Genomic DNA, 19,332 nt, shown 5'->3' on the forward strand with positions numbered 1-19,332 from the left:
GGTGTGGAGAAAAGGGAACCCCTTGCACTGTTAGTGGGAATGTAAATTGATACAGCCACTATGGAGAACAGTATGGAGGTTCCTTAAAAAACTAAAAATAGAACTACCATATGATCCAGCAAACCCACTACTGGGCATATACCCTGAGAAAACCATAATTCAAAAAGAGTCATGTACCACAATGTTCACTGCAGCTCTATTTACAATAGGCAGGACATGGAAGCAACCTCAGTGTCCATCGACAGATGAATGGATAAAGAAGATGTGGCACATATAAACAATGGAATATTACTCAGCCATAAAAAGAAATGAAATTGAGTTATTTGTAGTGAGGTGGATGGACCTAGAGTTGTCATACAGAGTGAAGTAAGTCAGAAAGAGACAAACAAATACCACATGCTAACACATGTATATGGAATCTAAAAAAAAAAAATGTTATGAAGAACCTAAGGGCAAGACAGAATAAAGACGCAGACCTACTAGAGAATGGACTTGAGGATATGGGGAGGGGGAAGGGTAAGCTGGGACAAAGTAAGAGAGTGGCATGGATATATATACACTACCAAATGTAAAACAGATACCTAGTGGGAAGCAGCCACATAGCACAGGGAGATCAGCCCAGTGCCTTGTGTCCACCTAGAGGGGTGGGATAGGGAGGGTGGGAGGGAGACGCAAGAGGGAGGGGATATGGGGATATATGTGTATTTATAGCTGATTCACTTTGCTATATATAGCAGAAACTAACACACCAATGTAAAACAATTATACTCCAATAAAGATGTTGAAAGAAAAGGACGGAAGGGAGGGAGGGAGCAAGGGAGGGAGGGAGGGAGGGAGGGAGGGAGGGAGGGAGGAAGGGAGGGAGGGAGGAAGGGAGGAAAAAAGAGTAAAACTGTGTCAATTTACACCTAATATGACTGGATACTCAGAGAATCAACTGAAAAATAATTATAAACAAGAATCAGATGGAACAAGAGAATTCAATGAAAACACAAAGGCCTAGAATAGAGAAAACAACTTCAAAAAAGAAGTACAAAGTTGGAAGATCAAGTCTGTCTGATTTCAATCTTTACTATAAACAAAGGTAGTCAAGACAGTACTACCACAAAGATAGATAAAAAACATCAAGGGCATAGAACAGAGCATCTAGCAATAGTCCCACACATACATAACAACTTATTTTTTATAAAGATGCAAAAGAAATTCAATGAAAAAAGACCATCTCTTCAATACTTGGTGCAGAAACAATTGGATATCCATATGCAAAACAAACAAACAAAAACCTATCAACAGGCTAAAAACAACCCAAATGACTATGGATTAATTAAGTAAATTATGGTACACTGATAAGATGGAAATCTGTGCATCTATTAAAAAAAAGATTGAAGGAGATCTCCATGTACCAAAACTGGGGCAAGGGGACACAAAATAAATTAGGTAAAAAAAAGCAAGTACAGAAAAGGGCATTAAGAATCACCTCTTGGGTAAGGGTGGTAAGAATATAAATAAATGTATTGCTTGCACATGGATAAAGAAATTCCGATGGATACAATAAATGCTAATAGCAGTGGTTACTCTTCTGAGATGATGATAAATATCTGCTGTCTGTCTGACTTTTAAAATTTTGTTAACCACATTTAATCTATTCAAATAATTCTTTTTTAATTGGCCTTCAAACTGGAAATGCAAATAAATTGTAATTTAAGAAACTGCTACTTCTTATTACTATTTAGGATGCTGTATTCTAACACCCATTTATGTATATTAAGTTAAAAATTAAACAACTCATTATCCCTTCACTAGTTTGACGGATCAAATTCAACAAAATGGAGAGGTTGTTTATAGAGCTATGCTAATAAACTCCTAAAATCAAAGTTATCTTCAAGTTTTTATAGACAGAAATGAAATTCTACTGTTTTCTACCCGAAAGTATGCATTTTTAACACATTTTATGTGTTAAAAACCACATAAAAACTAGGCTTTCTCATAAAAATGATACGTACTTCCCTGACAAATGCTGCATCATTCGTAACACCACTATTTTACAATTCCCAGTAGCAAACATAAAAATAATAAGCAACTCTAGAGCAATAACCTGTCAATCGTAGCTACTATTCTATAACTTGGTGTTACTACAGTCTTACCCTTTAGACCAACTCTGCTGCAAAATGTGCTTTCCCTCTGTATTCTGCAACTTTACACTTTGGTAAGAGAAACTGAGGACAAAAAATTAACAGTAAAAACTGAAAAGGAGGGAAGAGGAGACTTATATGTAAAATTCCAAATAATAGAACTGCTTGAAAAAAAAGAATTTCCTATGATGATTTCAAAGCGTGGTTATATAAGCTAAGTAGAAAGGAGAAAAATTAGAGCATCGTTTTTTCTAGTGAAAAACTACATGAAAAGTTGGTCAACATAACTATATACTTCAGATCCCTAAAGAACTATTTTCTAAGCATTTCTAAGCAGCACTGATTCTGACTAATAAAACTACACTGAGACACATTTTCTGAAATGCTGAACTTTGAATTATGGCAGCGCAAGCTGTCAAAATACATTTAAAAAAAAACGAATGCAAACTGAAACAATTTGGCTTCTGACCAACTTTTACAATGAATTAAAAATTTAGAAAATTTAGAAAGGTGTGGCCCGTGTTAACGTTATCCCTACCCTACCGACTGGGCAGGGCACAGAAGTGTATGGCTCTTTTAGGCAACCCTATAATATTCCTGCTGCCAAAACAGACACAAAAGCAGTGAACTGTGGGAAGGCCATGGCACCAGAAGTCAACCAACAGTCCCATGCCAAGCAGGCATTATGCACAATAAGTGAAAGTAGAATGATAACTTTGTATTTGTTGAGAAGAAAAGATAGGCATTCAACAGTGCTGAGATTATTGCTAATATTACATCCAAGGGCTAATACCAAATTGAGTGGACTTGAGTAGAAGCAGTTAAAATACAACAAAAACTTACATCATCTAACATGTGAGATTATATTAGAAAAAAGTTTAAAACATTTAATTGCTTACATTGCTATTATTTCCTATATTATTCTATCATAACCACCCCTCCTCCAAAACATAATAACTCCATGGTGCATCTTTACTGTCAAATACTGTGCGGCAGTTATAAATCTCTTTGCATGTCATGGAAATATTTCCAAGTTGTACTGTTAAGTGAAATAAGTCTCGGGTTTTCAGTGTCAAAACAACAAAAATAAATAACAAAAGAAAACCTTCCACATGTATGTATATATATATGTAAATTAATTTTTAAAATAAGACTACGTAGTAAACACTGTTGACCTTCAGAAGGCTTAACAGGTGATTTTCACTCTATATAATTCTATCCTGTTTACAGCTTTTTAAAAAACATAATATGAACCAATAGCCATGAATCACAAACTATTATAAGAAACAAGGGGGACTTGCCTGGTGGTCCAGGGGTTAAGACTCCGTGCTCCCAATACAGGGGGCCCGGGTTCAATCCCTGGTCAGGGAACTAGATTCCACATGCCCCAACTAAGAGCCCACATGCCACAAGTAAAGATCCCGAACACCACAACGAAGACCCTGCACGCGGCAACAAAGATCCCGCATTCCGCAACTAAGACCCGGCACAGTCAAATAAATAAATATTTTTTAAAAAAGAAAACAAGGAAGTAACCTAAGTTTCTGTCACTGAGAATCTTACTAAAATAAAACAGGTAAACAACAAGGACCTACAGTATAGCACAGGGCACTATATTCAATACCATGTAATAAGTTATAATGGAAAAGAATCTGAAAAAGAAAAAAATATATATATATATGTATATATATATGAACTACTTTGCTGTACACCAGAAACTAACACAACATTGTAAATCAACTATACTTCAATTTTTAAAAAAAAAAAGGATCTTGCTAAAGAGCAGACTTGGGAATTATATATGTTTGTCAATATAGTGCTATATTCAATTCAAGTAATTTCTGGAAAAATCAAGACAAGTGGGTCTCAAAATGTCATTCATATTCTTTTTCCAAGATGAGTTTTGTTACACTGCAAGTATTAATTAGAAAACTTTACCTTTCTTGAAGCATGGATGTCAAAAAATGGCTTATTTCTGACTCTAAATGGTTCCTGTGTTTTGTCAATGAGCCCCGTCTTCATTTTTTCATGTCGAGGATTTATTATTTCTCGTTCTATACACTGCAGACGAATATTAAAATCACAATCTCCAACCGGCTGTGCCTTAATTAAACAAGACAATTATTTAAATTTCAACACTAAAAACTATTTTATCAGCATAATTATCAGGCTGATACACTATACATAGCAGTCTATATAAACAGCATCCTTTGGAGTTGCCCAGTGTATAGCCTGAACAACCACAAGTGCCAGCCCTGATGATTAATTTGACTAATGACAGAAGCATACCTAAACATGCAAATGCACACACATACAGTTACTTATTTTAATTATAAATATATAAAAGAGTATGGGAAAATGGTACAAATCTTCTCAAATATAAATTGATCCAAAGTTTTCACATCTGAATTAAAGTATTAATATACTCACTAATCATTTTTATTGTTTACATGAATTAGTAAAACCTGTGTAAAAACTAAAATCCACAGTCAGGAAAGTACAAGCAAACAACACACCAAAATAGGCAAATAAGTCACCTATAATGTTTTTTGTTGTTTAAAGTGCTAACACTTTACAGCCTTCAAGAAGTAGAAGATATTTATTAAACAAATACATTCTCAACTCTGAAAACTAATACAGAAAAGGTTTATATGATATATTCAAAAACAAAAGTTTTCTTCTTCCCCCATATGTATATATACAGTATATATATTATGGTGTATATATATATATGGTTTGAACCATGAAATAAAAAGTACATGTACACTTTTGTATGAGCTGAGGGTAGGGGCTTGTCCTCTCCTAATGGTATATACAAATACAGCTATAACATATCACCTGGGTGACAGTAGTGGTCCGGATTAGCAGTATCACCTCAATGGTATATCAAGTACCCTTTTCTTTATTCTGCAATTGGACACACTTCCACGTATTTTTCCCATCTTTTCTGCCTTCTTTCACTTCTCTAATCTATATCACTCAACCTAACATTTTACCCAACCTACTGTTTACAAAGGGGTGGCAACACTTGCTTAATCTGTGAACATTAAATACACCTCAAGGATGACAATTTTGATACTCAGCAAAGAATATGGAGCAAGACAAGTGAGCAAGAGATAGGTATAAGGTAGAATATATTCCCTTTACATAAAGGCATACGACTGTTTGTAAAGGGTATTTACTGAAGAAATGCTAGTTAGTAAATAACCACACAGTCCATGTGCAAACTTTTCCATGTCACCTATGTCATCAACAAGGTTGAAAAACCTAAAATGTCACGCTTATTTATTAGATGAATTGAGACCCTGATAAAATTAAAATGAAACAAGCAAGCCCTCTTTTTAAGAAATAAAATTAAAAGCCTAAAAATTGCTTAAAAACTTGTAAGTAGTCTAAATTCCCTCCTAGATACTCTTCACTTTAAAATTCACCAAAACAACTAGAATAGATTGAAATCAAGTTCACCTTCAAATCTGTGTTGCCTATCATAAAGGAAGCTCCTGATAGATAGGTGTTGAATCGTTGAGAATAGACTACAGGAAGCGCTCAATAACTATTGACTAACTGGCCTTCCTGTTTTGAGTTCTTTCTCACTTCAAAACACTATCCACGATGCCAGTGGAGTTATCCTTCAAAGCAATAAAAATAAGATCATATCATTACCGTAACTAAAACCCTTCAGTAGTGTCCTATTATATACAGAACAAAGAACTAAGCTAAAATGTCTTATTCAGGTAATCTGGTCTCCTACCCACAAATCCATTCTCATTTCCTGCTATGTCTCACATCTCACCATACATCAAGTACACTAAAAACCATCTAATGCTCCTGACTTCTAAGGCTCACTCCTTCAAAATTAATCTGTATCACTTTCTCTGTCTACAACTCCATACTTCAAATAACTCAAGTATACCCATGGTAAGCTGGAATATTCTCACCTCTCTGGTACCTCTCATATATTTCTATATCTCCCATATATCTTTGACATTATACTTATGATACCATTATAATATTTCTTTATATTTATATCCCCATTCATAACACCACTGGTCTGCAAATTTCTTTTTCTTTTGTTTCTTTTGACCGTACAGCATGTGGGATCTCAGTTCGCCAACCGGGGATCAAACCCATGCCCCCTGAAGTGGAAGCATGGAGTCCTAACCACTGGACTGCCAGGGAAGTCCCTGCAAGTTTCTTTTGATTTTGTATCCAATCTAAACACATATTCGAACAATTGTGTATAATATATACATATTAATTTTTAATAAATTGCATACATGCACAACTGTATGTTATAAAACAGACAAAAATTGAATAATAGATTAAGAATAAACAGGAGTTCTCCAATTTTCTTTCCAAATCCCAATGAACTGTTATAGAAGTAGCCTCCTTTGAAGGTCAGGGCACTAAATTATAAACTCCCTGGAAGGCAAGAAATTATGTCCTATTCTTCTGGGCATACTCAATACCTAGACTAATACTTGACATATAAAAAATTATCAATGAAATTCTTGCTGTACAAAATAATAAACTAAGGAACTGAAAAGTTTCAAACAATTATTTCAAAAAAATTTTTTCTAAGGGTGACCTTGATTTCATGATTCAAAATAAACAAAATGGTTAAACATCAATGAAAGCTCCATAGTATATTAAAGAATTAAATATATGACACTTTCAATTATAAATATATTCTATTATCAGAAATGTGAAAAACTGTGACTTAAAAAACCAATGAATTAGTCACTCCCTCTTGCGAGAGCACCGGAATCGCAAGTAACTGCTGAACAATAATCAACAGGAAGACACCGGAACTCACCAAAAAAGATACCCCACATCCAAAGACAAAGGAGAAGCCACAATGAGATGGTAGGAGGGGCACAATCATAATAAAATCAAATCCCATAACTGCTGGGTGGGTGACTCACAAACTGGAGAACACTTATACCACAGAAGTCCACACACTGGAGTGAAGGTTCTGAGCCCCACATCAGGCCTCCCAACCTGGGGGTCTGGCAACGGGAGGAGGAATTCCTAGAGAATCAGACTTTGAAGCCTACTGGGAACAGATTGTAGGATTTCGACAGGACTGGGAGAAACAGAGACTCCACTCTTGGAGGGCACACACAAAGTAGTGTGCGCATTGGGACCTAGGGGAAGGAGCAGTGACCCCATAAGAGACTGGACCAGACCTACCTGCTAGTGTTGGAGGGTCTCCTGCAGAAGTGGGGGGTGGCTGTGGCTCACCGTGGGGACAAGGACACTGGCAGCAGAAGTTCTGGGAAGTACTCCTTGGCATGAGCCCTCCCAGAGTCCGCCATTAGCCCCACCAAAGAGCTGGGTAGGCTCCAGTGTTGGGTAACCTCAGGCAAAACAAGCAACAAGAGGGAACCCAGCCCCACCCATCAGCAGACAAGTAGATTAAAGTTTTACTGAGCTCTGCCCACCAGAGCAACACCCAGCTCTACCCAGCACCAGTCCCTCCCAACAGGAAACGTGCTCAAGCCTCTTAGATACCCTCATCCACTAGAGGGCAGACTGCAGAAGCAAAAAGAACTACAATCCTGCAGCGTGGAACAAAAAGCACATTCATAGAAAGATAGACAATATGAAAAGGCAGAGATCTATGACCAGAAAAAGGAACAAGATAAAACCCCAGAAAAACAACCAAACGAAGTGGAGATAGGCAACCTTCCAGAAAAAGAATTCAGAATAATTATAAGGAAGATGATCCAGGGCCTCGGAAAAAGCATGGAGGCAAAGATCAAGAAGATGCAAGAAATGTTTAACAAAGACCTAGAAGAATTAGAGAACAAACACCTAGAAGAATTAAAGAACAAACAAACAGAGATGAACAAAACAATAACTGAAATGAAAAATATACTAGAAGGAATCAATAGCAGAATAACTGAGGCAGAAGAACGGATAAGTGACCTGGAAGACAGAATGCTGGAATTCACTGCCACAGAAAAGAATAAAGAAAAAAGAATGAAAAGAAATGATGACAGCCTAAGAGACCTCTGGGACAACATTAAACACAACAACATTCGCATTACATGGGTCCCAGAAGGAGAAGAGAGAGAGAAAGGACCCGAGAAAATATATGAAGACATTATAGTCGAAAACTTAAATAACATGGGAAAGGAAATAGCCACCGAAGTCCAGGAAGCCCAGAGAGTCCCAGGCAGGAGAAACCCAAGGAGAAACACACTGAGGCACATAGTAGTCAAATTGGCAAAAAATAAAGACAAAGAAAAATTACTGAAAGCAGCATGGGAAAAACAACAAATAACATACAAGGGAACTCCCACAGCTGATTTCTCAGCAGAAACTCTACAAGCAAGAAGGGAGTGGCATGATATATTTAAAGTGATGAAAGGGAAGAACCTACAACCAAGATTACTCTACCCAGCAAGGATCTCATTCAGATTCACTGGAGAAATCAAAAGCTTTACAGACAAGCAAAAGCTAAGAGAATTCAGCACCACCAAACCAGCTCTACAACAAATGCTAAAGGAACTTCTCCAACTGGAAAACACAAGAGAAGAAAAGGACCTTCAAAAACAAACCCAAAACAATTAAGAAAATGGTCAAAGGAACATACGTATTGATAATTACCTTAAACGTGAATGGATTAAATGCTCCAACCAAAAGACACAAGCTCGCTGAATGGAAACAAAAACAAGACCATATATATGCTGTCTACAAGAGACCCACTTCAGACCTAGGGACACATACAGACTGAAAGTGAGGGGATGGAAAATGATATTTCATGCAAATGGAAATCAAAAGAGAGCTGGAGTAGCAATACTCATATCAGATAAAATAGACTTTAAAATAAAGAATGTTACAAGAGACAAGGAAGGACACTACATAATAATCAAGGGATCAAACCAAGAAGAAGATATAATAACAATTGTAAATATATATGCCCCAACACAGGAGCACCTCAATACATAAGGCAACTGCTAACAGCTGTAAAAGAGGAAATTGACAGTAACACAATAATAGTGGGGGACTTTTAACACCTCACTTACACCAATGGACAGATCATCCAAACAGAAATAAGTAAACACAAGCTTTAAATGACACAAAAGACCAAATACATTTAATTGATATTTATAGGACCTTCCATCCAAAAAGAGCAGATTACACTTTCTTCTCAAGTGCACATGGAATATTCTCCAGGATAGATCACATCTTGGGTCACAAATCAAGCCTCAGTAAATTTAAGAAAACTGAAATCATATCAAGCATCTTTTCTGACCACAACGCAATAAGATTAGAAATGAATTACAGGGAAAAAACATTAAAAAACACAAACACATGGAGGCTAAAGAATACATTACTAAATAACCAAGAGATGACTGAAGAAATTAAAGAGGAAACCAAAAAACACCTAGAGACAAATGACAACGAAAACATGACGATCCAAAACCTATAGGATGCAGCAAAAGCAGTTCTAAGAGGGAAGTTTATAGCTATACAAGCCAACCTCAAGAAACAAGAAAAATCTCAAATAAACAATCTAACCTTACACCTAAAGGAACTAGAGAAAGAAGAACATACAAAACCCAAAGTTAGTAGAAGGAAAGAAATCATAAAGATCAGAGCAGAAATAAATGAAATAGATACAAAGAGAAAAACAGCAAAGATCAATAAAACTAAAAGCTGGCTCTTTCAAAGATAAACAAAACTGATAAACCATTCCCCAGACTCATCAAGAAAAAGAGGGAGAGACTCAAATCAATAAAATTAGAAATGAAAAAGGAGAAGTTGCTACAGACACCACAGAAATACAAAGCATCCTTAGAGACTATTATAAGCAACTCTATGCCAATAAAATGCACAACCTGGAAGAAATGGACAAATTCTTAGAAAGGTATAACCTTCCAAGACTGAACCAGGAAGAAACAGAAAATATGAACAGACCAATCACAAGTAATGAAATTGAACCTGTGATTAAAAACCTTCCAAGAAACAAAAGTCCAGGACCAGATGGCTTCACAGGTGAATTCTATCAAACATTTAGAGAAGAGCTAACACCTATCTTTCTCAAACTCTACCAAAATATATCAGAGGGAGGAACACTCCCAAACTCATTCTATGAGGCCACCATCACCCTGATACCAAAACCAGACAAAGATACTACAAAAAAAGAAAATTACAGACCAGTATCACTGATGAATATAGATGCAAAATCCTCAACAAAATACTAGCAAACAGAATCCAACAGCACATTAAAAGGATCATACACCATGATCAAGTGGGGTTTATACCAGGAATGCAAGGATTCATCAACATACACAAATCAATCAATGTGATAAACCATATTAACAAATTGAAGGAGAAAAACCATATGATCGTCTCAATAGATACAGAAAAAGCTTTTGACAAAATTCAACACCCACTTATGATAAAAACTCTCCAGAAAGCGGGCATAGAGGGCACCTACCTCAACATAATAAAGGCCATATACGACAAACCCACAGCAAACATCATTCTCAATGGTGAAAAACTGAAAGCATTTCCTCTAAGATCAGGAACAAGACAACGATGTCCACTCTCGCCACTATTATTCAACATAGTTTTGAAAGTCTTAGCCACGGCAATCAGAGAAGAAAAAGAAATAAAAGGAATCCAAATTGGAAAAGAAGAAGTAAAACTGTCACTATTTGCAGATGACATGATACTATACATAGATAATCCTAGAGGTGCCACCAGAAAACTACTAGAGCTAATCAATGAATTTGGTAAAAAAGTAGCAGGATACAAAATGAATGCACAGAAATCTCTTGCATTCCTATATACTAATAATGAAAAATTTGAAAGAGACATTAAGGAAACACTCCCATTTACCATTGCAACAAAAAGAATAAAATACCTAGGAATAAACCTACCTAGGGAGACAAAAGACCTGTATGCAGAAAACTATAAGACACTGATGAAAGAAATTAAAGATGATACAAACAGATGGAGAGATATACCATGTTCTTGGATTGGAAGAATCAATATTGTGCAAATGACTATACTACCCAAAGCAATCTACAGATTCAATGCAATCCCTATCAAATTACCAATTGCATTTTCTACAGAACTAGAACAAACAACTTCACACTTTGTATGAAGACACAAAGACCCCGAATAGTCAAAGCAGTCTTGAGGGTAAAAAACGGAGCTGGAGGAATCAGACTCCCTGAATTCAGACTATACTACAAAGCTACACTAATCAAGACAGTATGGTACTGGCACAAAAACAGAAATATAGATCAGTGGAACAGGATAGAAAGCCCAGAAGTAAACCCACACACCTATAGTCAACTAATCTATGACAAAGGAGGCAAGGATATACAATGGAGAAAAGACAGTCTCTTCAATTAATGGTACTGGGAAAACTGGACAGCTACAGGTAAAAGAATGAAATAAGGACATTCCATAACACCATACACAAAAATAAACTCAAAATGGATTAGAGAGACCTAAATGTAAGACTGGACACTATAAAACTCTTAGAGTAAAACACAGGAAGAACACTCTTTGACATAAATCACAGCAAGATCTTTTTGGATCCTCCTTCTAGAGTAATGGTAATAAAAACAAAAATAAACAAATGAGACCTAATGAAACTTAAAAGCTTTTGCAAAGCAAAGGAAACTACAAACAAGATGAGAAGACAACCCTCAGAATGGGAGACAATGTTTGCAAATGAATCAATGGACAAAGAATTAATCTCTAAAATATATAAACAACTTATGAACCTCAATATCAAAAAAACAAACAACCCAATCCAAAATTGGGCAGAAGACCTAAACAGACATTTCTCAAAAGAAGACATACAGATGGCCACGAAGCACATGAAAAGCTGCTCAACATCACTAATTATTAGAGAAATGCAAATCAAAACTACAGTGAGGTATCACCTCACACCAGTTAGAATGGGCATCATCAGAAAATCTACAAACAACAAATGCTGGAAAGGGTGTGGAGAAAAGGGAACCCTCTTGCACTGTTGGTGGGTATGTAAATTGATACAGCCACTATGGAGAACAGTATGGAGGTTCCTTAAAAAATTAAAAATAGAATTGCCATATGACCCAGCAATCCCACTACTGGGCATATATCCAGAGAAAACCATAATTGAAAAAGATACATGCACCTCAATGTTCATTGCAGCACTATTTATAATAGGTCATGGAAGCAACCTAAATGCCCATCGACAGACGAATAGATAAAGAAGATGTGGTACATATATACAATGGAATATTACTCAGCCATAAAAAGGAACGAAACTGGGTCATTTGTAAAGACGTGGATGGATCTAGAGACAGTCATACAGAGTGAAGCAAGTCAGGAAGAGAAAAACAAATATCGTATATTAACGCATATATGTGGAACCTAGAAAAATGGTACAGAGGAATTGGTGTGCAGGGTAGAAATGGAGACATAGGTGTAGAGAACAAATGTATGGACACCAAGGGGGGAAAGTGGTGGTGGTGGGGTGTGTGTGTGATGAATTGGGAGATTGGGATTGACATGTATCCACTAATATGTATAAAATGGATGACTAATAAGAACCTGCTGTATAAAAAAATAAAGTAAAATTCAAAAACGCAAAAAAAATTAAAATTTTAAAAATCAATGAAATAAAGCAAAAGGTACTCAATAAATCCTTACTGAATGAATGATTACAGACCAAGAGATGAAAAGCATGAATTAATCATTTTTACAGGAAAATATGGTTGAATCTCCTAAACAAGACACAAAAGCACAAACTTTGAGATATAGTGAGCTGGATTTCATTAAAATGAAAATCTTCTGTGAATCAATAGATATTAATGTGGAAAACATATTGTTTGCCACATATATAACTAAGAAAGAATTAGAATCCAGAAAAGATAGCTATTAGAAGATTATTCAAACTTGCAGTTAAATCACAGAAGAAAAATTCAAACAAGTAAAAATAAACATGAAATATGCTTAACTTTATTAGTAACCAGGAAAGCAAATTAAAACAATCCAATTGACAAAGATCTTAAAATCTGATAATACCAACTGTGGTAAAGTGATACAACTACTTCTGAGGGGAATTTAGCAACACAACAAAAAAGCTGAAGTCGCCAGTTTAATCAATGTAGGGATGAGGGACTGGCTTTTTAAAACGCTTCCTAGATGATTGTATCCCGAGAATGAGAACTATCCTAGAGAAACCTGGACATACACACACAATAAAAAGTATATAAAACTGTTCCATGCAATAGCAGTATAACAGCAAAATATGGAAACCCAAATGTCCATCAAATGGAAAAAAGATAAATTCTGTATATTTATACAATGTAATAAAATACTAATTAAAGTGAGTGAACTAAACCTGTATGTATTAACACAAATAAATATGAACAAAATAAGGTGGACCAAATGTTGGGTACCACAGTACAGTAGTACAATGACATTTATATAACAGTAGAAACACTGCAAAAGAATACACCACATATATCTTATAGATCTACACATAGGTAGTAAAGGTATTAAAAACATTCATGGGAATAATAAACATCAAATTCAGGGTAGAATCTGCTTCTGGATAAGATGGTCAAGAATGGAATGAGAGAGGTGTGCACAAGAAACTCCTACTGAATCTGTAATGATTTATTCCTTACTGAAAAGAAAGTGGAGTAAAAATGACAATGTTAAACTTCAACAAATCTGGAGGTCAGTACATAAGTATGCCTTACATTATTCTCTATATATTTGTGCATGCTGAAATTTGTCGTATTTTTTTAAAGAATTAGAAGGCTGTTGTCTCAGGCAAAGCTCCCAGGCTAAGAAGTGAACCTGCACTGAACAATATTAAAGTGGAGTTCATTATCAAGAGGCAAAGGAGACAGTGCACCCCCATTCACAAAGAAACAAGGCCAAACCCATCCTTTACATCTCATTATGGCCCAATGAACATTATTCCAATATCTGTAATGAGAGTAAATCAATTCTGGAACACCTTACTTTTGAGGAATATAGTGGTCACAGACAGAACAAAAATAAAACTTGATTTCTGACTGAGTTTCTTAAATTTGAAACTCTGAAATATAGAAATTCAACAAAAAAATGAGATACATACATTGAACATTTCCAGGAAAAAATAATCTGGATAAATGCAATCCTGAATCTTACTACTATAATTTAAAATGTATACCCCTAAAAAAGAACTTTTTAAAAGCCTTGTTATAAATCTTCAAAACTTAACACTTTTAATTCCAGAAGTCTTAATTGCTTTCAGTCTGGTCTGAATACTAAGTGATTATGCAATTTGAATAACACGTCTAGAGGAATGATTACACCTTTTCATGGATATACACTACTGAAAGAACTTCTTGCATTTACAGAAGTCATCTTGTACTGCCTAAATAATTCAGTCATTCATACTATAAACATTAACAGGAAAACAGATTCTTGATGAGTCTAACATTGTAGGAAATGGGTAGAGAATATAATTCCTGTTTTTTTAATCTATTTACAACAGGCAATTTTATATTTTGTTTTCAAGTTTCCTGCATGTACTCATGAATAACATATTTGTGCCTCCATGTTACACAGTGAACACTCATAGTCAGTTTCTCTGGGTTTTTTTTGTTTTTTTTTTAAGTGACAGACTAATAAAATTTGGAGACTTTTTAATCGAGTACAGGATAACTAAAATTGAGAATTTTCCATTTTACAAAATGCTGTCTTATTTTATCACAATTAAACTTTTTTCCTTACTCACTTGAAGTTCCTAAAGAATCCAAAGACAAAGAAATGTGCTAAATATTAGGCAATTAAGAGAAAGAAAAGGAGACGTAAAAGTATTAATAAGGTATCAAATAGATAATTTGAATGAGTCATCATTCTGCTTTCCTACTATCTCTAAGGCAGTAGAACTTTTTATTTGTTAAAAACTATTATCTCAGTGACATTTTTATTTTATAAATTATAAAAGGTACTTACATTGAATTTAATTATGTCGTATATCAAGTATCTAGGAACAGCCTGTCCATTTACTCTGTCAATAATCATTTCCTTTAAAGAGAAAAGAAGGTAAGTTTATTCATACTTTAAGAGCAATTTCTTTAGTTTGATTAAAATATAACATTCACACAGAAAGTACATAAATCATAAATATACAACTTGATGAAATTTCAAAGTGAACACACTTCTACACGGATCAAATCAATAGACTGTCAGCACCACAAAAAACCCCACCATGAATTTATTCTGTATTGCAATAAAATCATATGACAATATCGCCTCATTTTTTATATTTGAATTTCTATTCTACATCTTATGTTTGAATTACTAAGCAACTATTAGGATAAAGAAACTACAAATTTTAAATTCTAAATATCAGCAACATTTAAAAAATGAATTTTGCTAAATCATTATTGCTTTAAATTCTGTTGTATGCCAATTGCTTTAATCATAAAATCTATAGGTATAAATGGTGCCCTTATTATAGATAAAATCTCCATGTGACCCACACAGTCTTTCTTGGTTCCGTATCCCTCTACTATGATCAAAGGGAACAGGGCAAGAGAATATGATATCACATATCACAGCCATTAAGTGAAACGAACTTAAAATCTGCACTCTGACAGAAAAAAGATAAAGGACACTAAAGGATGATTACAGGCATATAATGTAGGATTTAAAAAATTCTTTTTCTGCCATGTCATGCAGCTTGCAGGATCTTAATAATTACCTAAAATATTAATTCTTAATAATAGGTTTTAACCTAAAATTATTATTCTTTCCTATTTTTCCTTGGAAACTAAACAGTCTTTTTATTATCTAATTTCATGACAATATCCACATACAACCATCTAAAATTACAAAGAACACACTGATGGAAAACAAATATATTTTCTAGTTTTAAGCAACTATTACCAATTGATTTCTTTCTCAAATATGTATTAGTTAAGCTACAGACATTTATTTATGGTTATCATCTTGAACCCAACAATTGACATAAATCATTTTCATTACTTTAAATTTGTTTACTGAAATATTTTTAAGTACTTGTATCTGAGAATTTTATAAGCCAACAAGGTAGCACCAATAACAGGTTTCAATTAATCTTTTCAAAAATGTGTGGATGGAAATTAAGTGGACTTCCAGGTTCAGAGAGCAGACATCACAGAATTTCCCTCCCAAATTACCTGATGAAATGAGTAAATACATATCTTCTTCAAACAGTAAAAATAACAAAAAAGAAAGTTTATTATCAGCAAACTAAACAAGTAAAAAGGAATAAACAAACCAGTAAGTTTAAAAACTGATAGCCATGGAAACTACCAAAATTCTGATAAAACAAAAAGGGTTCACCTCCAAGCCCACTAAACCCCCAAAAGCCCTACTTGTAAAATGACAAATCATTGATAACTGTCACTATTACATTAAAATATAGAGAAGGAAACTCAGTGGTTATTCTTGTCTTCTTTTTTCCCTCTTCCGATTAAAAAGTAATTAAAATAGCAGAACACTCCTCCTGTCTGAAATAAAGGCTACGGGACTGCGTGTTGACTTGGAGAAACAATCTGAGCATTACTGGAATAAAATATGGCTCCCAACTAGCTGAAGAAAACATTTACCCACAGTTTTTAAAAGAGAAGAGAACCCAGGGATTCTAACAAAGACCTAGGCTGTGTGGTGGACAAAATATATGGAGAAATGATCTTCAAGGCACTAGACATCCAGCAACAAAGTACAGTAACTCCTAGGAAACAGTAAATAACTATATGAGCCCTACAACTGTCCCAGCTTATTGGTCGAGGAGAGTTTCCAGGCTTCAATGCAGGCAGGGGGAGCCCAGGAGAGCCCAGCAGTCTCCCTGAATTGAGAAAATAGACCAGGTTGTCTAGGGAGACCAATGAGGCTAGAGTTTTCACAGCAGAGGATAGGGTGGGAGAGGGATGTCTTCAGATAGACCCCCATGAATATTCAGCAAAGCAAGCATGTGAGGAAACTACTCAAGGTCAGGCAAAGAAGTACCCAAAAATCTTAAAGAGAACCATACATGTCACTCAACAAGGTTGGGAATAACTCCTGTTCCCACCAGCCAGATTAGAAAGTCTCATAACTCACAGGGCATTGAGTACTCAGAAGGATCTTATCTCAGTAGTGGAGGATAATTATCCCTAAAGACTCCTCACCTAACAAATCTTAAAAACAAGACTCAAAAGGTACAAACTAGTCCCAAGTAAATTAACTGCATCTCAGAACAAAGCTCAAGAATAGTTATAGGAATACAAAAATATTGAGCCCCCAACAAGGTAAAATTCAAAACATCTGGCAGCCAATCAAAAATTACCAGGTATGCAAAGAGACAAAAATATACAACTCATAAAGAGGAGAAAAAAATCCATCAAAATAGGACTAAAACTGTGAGCGATGTTAGAGCTAGCAGGCAAGAATATTCTAACAGTATTCCATATATTCAAAAAGGTAAGTAGAGACACAGAAGACTTAAAAAAGACTCAAATTCAATTTCCAGAGGTGAAAACTACAATGTCTGAGGTGAAAAATACTGTGGTTGGGATGGACAGTGGTTTAGATGCTGGAGAAGGAGAGATTCATGAACGTGAAGACAAATCAATACAAACGATCCAAAACGAAACAGAAAAGTTTGTTGTTGTTGTTTTAATGAAAGAACATTAGTAATTAAATTTTCAACAGGTGGAAGGGTAGAAATGCACAAAAACGTTCTACTTTTGATGAAAATTGTAAACCCACAGAAAAAAGATGCTGAATCCTTTATTATGGGCCCTACCAAAAAAACCCCAAAATCTGCATGTTTGACTTTCCTATCCTCTGTACTTCTCCATATTCCATTGCCTTTATCTGAAGTTCCCAGGCATCCACTCTTCTGCCTACCCATTTAATATTTCCTGAGCACAAACTATACTCTATGCTCTAAGTGCTGGAGACATTAAGCACCCAGTCCCTAGCTTCAAGGGGCTCAGAGTAATAGAAAGAGAGGAAAATATATAAGTAGCTAGGTCGAAGGAAGAGCTACAGTTTTAATGACAGATGGCCATACAGAGAGAATGACCATGTAGCTATCTGTCTAAACCAGGATACTTTTGAGAGTGAGAGATGGCTATTAATAACTATACTAAGACAACAAGTATATACCTTTACTATTCCAGTCAATAAGGGCACATTGTATAAACATAAGGAGAAGGAGTGGTTATTTCTACATGAAGAGTAAGACAAAGGTTTGATAATAAGGTGAGAAACCCATTAGCTGAATCCTGAAAGATGTGGTGGATATCTTCTAGCAGGATGGTGGACACGCCAAATGGTATTTAAAAGGCATGGAGAAGGTGGTAAACTATCCAAAGCTCAGTAATAGGTGGGACTTATGCTTTCAAGGGCTCACAGTCAAAGATGATGTTAAATGCTTAGGCGCGGCCCAGATATAAGGAATATTACATTATGTACTTTGGCTTTCATGCTTTAAGCAATGGAGAACCACTGAAGGGGTGTTTTGGGTTTTTTAAATATAAATGTTTTATTTATTTATTTTTGGCTGCATTGGGTCTTCATTGCTGCATGTGGGCTTTCTCTAGCTGCAGTGAGTGGGGGCTACTCTTTGTTGTGGTGTGCAGGCTTCTCATTGTGGTGGCTTCTCTTGTTGCAGAGCACGGGCTCTAGGCACATGGGCTTCAGTAGTTGTGGCTCACAGTCTCAGTAGTTGTGGCTCTCATGCTCTAGAGCACAGGCTCAGTAGTTGTGGTGCACGGGCTTAGTTGTTCCGCGGCATGTGGGATCTTCCCAGACCAGGGCTTGAACCCGTGTCCCCTGAACTGGCAGGCGGATTCTTAACCACTGCACCACCAGGGAAGCCCCCACTGAAGGGTTTTAATGAAAGGAAGTAATTAACTGTGGAAAACCTGTGGGCCTTCAAAGCTCATCTCAAAGGTAACCCATTCCTTGAAATCCTTTCAGATAAGGCCCACTTGGTTCTAATTATCATAGTTAAGTGATGAAATGTTCCTGAATTAGATAGCAGTGGTTGCATAATCTTGTGAATACTAAAAACCACTGACTTATATACCTTAGAATGGTAAACTATATTTCAACTTTTTCAATAAAGTTAAATTTTAAAAAGAAAAAGAAATCCTAAAATCAGTTCTTCAGAGCGAAGGAAAATGATGGAACCCCAGATAAA

At 35.5% G+C, this 19,332-nt stretch overlaps 1 protein-coding gene across 1 annotated transcript in view; it reads right to left on the minus strand.

Moving 5' to 3' along the window:
* Window positions 1-19,332, minus strand: part of RNGTT (RNA guanylyltransferase and 5'-phosphatase) — a 221,505-nt gene that overhangs the window by 131,654 nt on the left and 70,519 nt on the right. The window contains exons 10-11 of the mRNA XM_029223623.1: window positions 15,111-15,182; window positions 4,071-4,235 (exon numbers count right to left, since the gene is read on the minus strand). Of these exons, the coding sequence (XP_029079456.1) occupies window positions 4,071-4,235; window positions 15,111-15,182 (237 nt within the window). The remainder of the gene's footprint in view (window positions 1-4,070; window positions 4,236-15,110; window positions 15,183-19,332) is intronic.

The sequence above is a fragment of the Monodon monoceros genome, unplaced genomic scaffold, assembly GCF_005190385.1.
Source record: "Monodon monoceros isolate NGI ecotype Baffin Bay Population unplaced genomic scaffold, NGI_Narwhal_1 Super_Scaffold_15, whole genome shotgun sequence".
NCBI classification, from domain to species: Eukaryota; Metazoa; Chordata; class Mammalia; order Artiodactyla; family Monodontidae; genus Monodon; species Monodon monoceros.